This window comes from Leptonychotes weddellii, chromosome 6 (assembly GCF_054177405.1).
Source record: "Leptonychotes weddellii isolate Sample4059 chromosome 6, ASM5417740v2, whole genome shotgun sequence".
Classification (NCBI taxonomy): Eukaryota; Metazoa; Chordata; class Mammalia; order Carnivora; family Phocidae; genus Leptonychotes; species Leptonychotes weddellii.
In genome coordinates, this window is record NC_138374.1 from 96,134,788 (window position 1) to 96,140,787 (window position 6,000).

General features: G+C 41.3%; 1 protein-coding gene across 1 annotated transcript in view; it reads right to left on the reverse strand.

The window, feature by feature from the left end:
• Nucleotides 1-5,606, reverse strand: part of PLA2G4A (phospholipase A2 group IVA) — an 88,732-nt gene extending 83,126 nt beyond the window's left edge. Inside the window, exons 1-3 of the mRNA XM_081823191.1 lie at nucleotides 5,595-5,606; nucleotides 1,236-1,436; nucleotides 405-518 (exon numbers count right to left, since the gene is read on the reverse strand). Of these exons, the coding sequence (XP_081679317.1) occupies nucleotides 405-518; nucleotides 1,236-1,436; nucleotides 5,595-5,606 (327 nt within the window). The remainder of the gene's footprint in view (nucleotides 1-404; nucleotides 519-1,235; nucleotides 1,437-5,594) is intronic.
• Between the last annotated feature and the right edge of the window lie 394 nt (nucleotides 5,607-6,000).

The following is a 6,000-nucleotide window of genomic DNA, read 5'->3' on the forward strand; positions in this document are numbered from 1 at the left end:
CCCTGAAATCAAGAGTCAGACGCTTAAATGACTGGCCCCCCCAACAGTTTTCTTTTTGAGTTCTCTCTCTCTCTTTCTCTCTGCCATTCCTCTCAGATTTTACATCTTCCTTTATCTTCTCAAAAGTTTTATTAGACCTCCTGTGGGGTCGGGGGTGGGGGGCCCAAAGCCATTGCCTCACTTAGAGCAACAACAGAGATTAATGTCTCTGTATTATTTAGTGTAATACTTCAATCAAAGCTTATAAATATCAGAACAATAAAAAGCTTTGGACAAGAAGTAAAAGGGACACAAAATTTTCTCTTTAAAAAAGAAACATTCCAACAAACAAATAAAATAGATCCCAGAATAAATAGATTTTTATCTGACATAAGGTTGAAAAATAATCCTGTTGTGTCACTTACTTGGTTGAAAATAAAAGGAACCTCTTTCTTCTCTCCTACTTTCATAGAGGATATGGGGAATGTTGCTGTCCCTAGAGTTTCATCCATGACATAATTGGCATCCATTAATGTGACCTGTAGAGATTAAAAAGTAGAACACAGGAATATAATTTCTCTTGGATCTTTGGATATTATATCGAAAATTTCCACCACACTTAAAAAATCAAAGTTCTCAAATGATATTTAATAGTCATTTGAGGGCCTCAATATTCAACTGGTTATAATTCTTTGTCTTTTCTTTCTGACGCATTTGCCACTAAGGCAGTCATTAACTTTTTCACTTTCCTGATTGACTTAATCATTATCATGTTTTCAAAAATGGAACCTTACCCCCCGCCCCCAGGGGAAATGCTATTTTGGAGTATGAGAAATAAATTAATGTAGAAAATCCATGTAACCATTTTGGGAAAGATCTATTTTAACTTATTTTCAGGTTAATTATTTTCAGTTAGAAACTTTACGTTAACAAAGTTCACTTATTTTAAAGTAGGAATCCATTGATGATATTGTTTTTCTGTTGTACTTGGACCCTCCTCTTTATAACAGAAAATATGTTTTCTCCAAAGCACACGAGGAGGATAAAAGATTCTTCCCAGCGCTACCTAACTCTTGCGTTACCACTGGGCACTCACATCACTTGATGTACACCACTTAGAGCCCAGTGTTCCAGGCTGCACAGCTGGACCCCAGCTACACCTGCCCAAGGAGAAAGACGGCATGAAAGGGACAAGCTCAAACACCAACTTCAACATGAATGAGGACCATCTAACGGTCCGCAAATGATTCACTGACCTCCAAAACATTTTCCTGGTTAGGATCCAAAATAAACTCGAAGGTCTCATTCCACACAGGGTTTATGTCATTATTGAAGTGTCTTGTTCTCTTCCTGCTGTCAGGGGTGGAGGAGATGAAAAGTTCCACGTACGGATCTGGAGTGTCAACTGTAGACAGTAAACACAAGTGAGGAGGAAGAAAAAATATGATCCATAATTCCTACTTCAGTTTTATTTTTTTAAAGATTTTATTTATTTATTTGAGAGAGAGAGAATGAGAGAGAGAGAGAGCACATGAGAGGGCGGAGGGTCAGAGGGAGAAGCAGACTCCCCGCCGAGCAGGGAGCCCGATGCGGGATTCGATTCCGGGACTCCAGGATCATGACCTGAGCCGAAGGCAGTCGCTTAACCAACTGAGCCACCCAGGCGCCCCCTAATTTGGTTTTATTAATATGTGTTGTCAGATTATTTTTAATGAATCTGCAGTAGCATATTTAAAATGTCCGAGACAACATACGCTATAACGGAAGAACATTACAGGTTAGATACTTCTTATGTATTATGTCCCTGCCCTTCGTAACAGCCCCGTGAGAAGGAATCTTTTATGAGATGATTTACTCAGAATTCCTCTATTCACTTAAAGAACATGATCAGCAACACCTCAGGGGAACTACTAAATGATGAGAACAATCTCACCCAGCTAACTACAGTATAACCTTCACCCCAGGACAATGATGGTGACAAGATCATGGGTTCAGGATGATGGTGCTTGTCTACAGTACAAAAATTATCCTAATTACTTTATTTGCCAAGCAAAATAATTAAAGTCGGTGTGAGATAACTATTGTTTGTAGTTATAGGGTTGCCTGGTATAGCTGTACAGGTTGTACACTGAACAACCCTTAGCGGGCTGGCATTTGTATTAGTGATCAACACATATTTCCGTATTTATTATAGCAGTATTCAATCAGATGGAAGTGGGTGTCTCAAGGAAGTGACAGCTTTTTCTCTTGTACATAAAGGCCTGCTGGAGTCAGGGCATGATGTGGGTGCCATTTTAAATAGAAAGAAGCAATGGCAAATAAAGGGGCTATTTAAGTTTCTTCCCATTATATATTCACATAGCAACAAGGCAACTGACACTAAGCAGTGGAAACACTCATCACTCCCTCCTTAGTGGTTCCATTGAGTCCTTCACCATCTTACAACATTGCACACACTGTATTTTATGGATGTAATTATACATTTATCTGTCTTTTCCTTACAAGACTCAACAACTTGAGGGCAGGGATCAACTCTTACTCATCTGTATCTCTTCAGAACCTAACAACTATCACAATACTTAAAAATCTCCTAACTTAAGGACTCAACTTTTCTCTTTAACACAACCTTTCCCATGCAATCATTGAAATTCATAACCATAAAAACCAACAGTTGAGTAATGACTGCTAGGATCTCTGTTAAGCGCTTTACACACATTAGTCTGGTTTAAATCTCCCAAAGGCACTACAAGGTTAAGTGCTCTGTTTCGGTGTTGAGGCAACAGGAAATGAGAGATGTTAAGCAATATGTCTAATATCATCCAGCTAGTAAGTCTCAGAGGAAGATCTGGCTGCAACAATCATTCTTTTAAGTGCTAAAGACGAGATCATAAGGTAGGCCTTGCTATCAAAAGAGGAGCTGGACTTAAGAGTTATGGGAAGGGGGGAAGGATAGAGGGAGGAAGGTAGGGGGCAGGGAGAGAGGGGGGTGAGAGAGTTAGGAATATGAGCAGTGGTGGGAGGGGAGAGGGAGAGAGAGAGAAGGTGGTGCTGAGGTCCACACAGAAACATATAAACATTGAAAACAAAGGAAAAGCAAAAATAATAGTTCTCAAATGCTTGCTTTTCAAAGAAACATTTTTTAAAAAATATACTTTGTCTTTCAACAATAGTTACGGTCATCAAACAATTTAACCAATGCCCTTCACTTAATTTTCAAGCACTGTTCATAGTTCTATGTGGTGATTACATTTTTTAAGTGTGCATTTTTATTGTAAAGTGGAAAGGTCTACACACGAGGTATATGCATTTGGAATTGTCTTTTATTTAATTTCCTCACTTGGACTTAATGCATCATTGGTCAAGGGCAGCTGAGTCTCAAAAGAGTACGATATAAATGCCTAGAGTTCTGGTTAAAAATGCAGACCCTTGACCCTCATCCCCTAAGACCTATGATCAGTAGATGAGCAAAGGGCCTAGGAATCTGCATTTTTAAACAAATATTCTAGCTGATACTGATGTAGGTCATCTTCTGTTCACACTTTCGATATCCTGCTTTAGAGAAAAGGAAATAGGCAGTTATTGGAATTTTATGTATTGTTTATTTTTACGGAGCTATAATTGGCATATATTGCGTGAGTATAAGGAATCCAATGTGTTGGTCTGATACACTTACATATTGCAATTTCTAACTCAATGCTTCTATCTTTCAATAGGACCATGGAAGACAAGCTAGAAAACAAAAAGACTGAGCAGGAAGCAAGGCAAGGGGAAATGGGCCAAAGAAGAGAAGGGCATGCTACCAGGTGACTCTTCGCACCTCCTCAACCTGGAGACATTCCTTTTCCTCAACCATATTTCTGCCATGGCGCCAGAGCTCAAGATGTCAAGTCAGAAATAAAATGACATATTTAGAACAGCAGGTGGTAGAAGATCATCAAGAAAAATATCTTTCCTCTTTTGAGTAAAAGTCAGCACATGATTTAAAGGAAAAGATTCAGTTGGGATTTCACATTAAATGTATAAAAATGTAACCCTTCTTCATCCCATAGGGCAGGTGCTTTCTCATGGGGCTAATGCTCTTTTCTAGCTGTTTCCCCCAAACATGAGAAAATCCAAAACCAAGCAAAAAAACCAATCTAGAAAACAAAAAGTGTCTGGGAGGAGGAGGCCTGCAAACGGTAAACATCACTCATTCATTCAACAAATATTTGAGTGCCTGCTCTCTGCCAGGAGCTACCTGTCAAGAAGCAGTTTGGCTTTCCGAGCAGCCCAACGCGAAACTGCAGATCTGAACGATGGAAGTGAGTCAGATGCTAACAGCCTAATTTTAGAGGCAAGAGTAAAGGGGAGGCAAGCAGATACACTATGCCAGTGACTAGTAACTCAGTCACTCAGATTATCACCCACAAATAAAGTCAAATCGTAGGCGGCAAAATTCCCTTTGAGGCTTGGTCTTCATTTGAATCTGAGGAGAGGAGGGGGAGGTTTTCTTGGGCCAAACAAGGAGAGAACAGAAAGTTAAGTTCCTTGGGAGAAGCCATGTGGGAAAAGGATGCAGCAAACCGAGTAGCGTCAGTCAGTCAGGGAGATAAGCATCTTCTAAGCCATTCTGGGTGCTCCGTCTGGATCATATACTTTAGCCAATTCTAACTCTGACAAAATGATGATGAAAAGAGAATACAAGATGCCAACACTACATTTCTGTATCAAAACATCGACCAACAGCCCTTTTTTTTTTTTGAGTAAAGCGATAGAAGTTAGATACAGAAAAAGCTCTCAAGAGTGAGAAGGGTCCCTACAGGGTTGCCATTGAGGGCCGTTAGGGTTGGTCTTTTATAGAAAGCTAACCAGGGAACTTAAATCCTTTTAACATCTCTAATGATATCACCACTGAGCAAGGTCTAGTCATAACACCTTCAATGGCTTACTTCCTTTTTAGGGTCTGGTTATTCTTGCTGGTCACAGGTGATTTCATAAAAAGATACCCACCCCACATGCCTAGGGCAGGTTTGTTCCCTTATCTCTGGTTTCCTCACACTGCCACATTTTTGGGATTTCTGTGAGCCTGAGCACCTAGCCCCCTACCTATCTCTCCCTACCTAGCCCCTGTCCCTTACTCATTCCTCCTCCTGGAATAGTAACCCTAACTGCCGTTAGGGAATGGGACGATGACCACTGAAATGGGGCGGCAGGCTGTGTGGCAGTTAGAATCTATCCAGGGGTCAGTCCAGGGGTCCGAGGTATGGCTCCAGGGGGTCATGATGGGCAGCAAACGGGTACATGCATCAGCACATGCAAAAGGATGAACATAAAACAAGTATGAGGCCCCAGATTATGGTCCCACCCCTTAGATAAGATCCCCAATTACCAGTGTTGTCAAATAGATCAGTGGATATCTTGATCGACAGACCTTTTTAAAAAGCAAATTAGAATCCTGTTCAATTCACTTTGGATTCTGCTTTTCACTTTTAAATGCAATCAATATTCTACAGCTCTTGTCAAGAGTGCTAGTTGTGTGAGCTTCTCTCCTTGCTTCATTAGCAAGAGACCTCAACGTTAAGTTGTCAAAGGGTGCTGGGCAGTGGAAAAGCACGGCCAGCTGCAAGCTCTGATACCGCAGTCGGCATCACGGCTGATCTCTGCAAGCCGAGAACCATCCGTAGCGGTGGCAGGATGTAGCATCCGCTGCAGGATGAACAGGAGTTTTAGGACACGAGTTTAAAATCAGATTACGATAATCACATAGCTCACTTTCTTTACATCATCTATAATCTTCACTGGCTTCAGAAAGGGAAAGCTGCAGGGAAGCTTTGAAAAGGGAGAGCAGGGCGCCTGGGTGGCTCAGTTGGTTAAGCGACTGCCTTCAGCTTAGGTCATGATCGTGGAGTCCCGGGATCGAGTCCCGCATCGGGCTCCCTGCTCGGCAGGGAGTCTGCTTCTCCCTCTGACCCTCCCCACTCTCATGTGCTCTCTCTCATTCTCTCTCTCTCAAATAAATAAATAAAATCTTGAAAAGGGAGA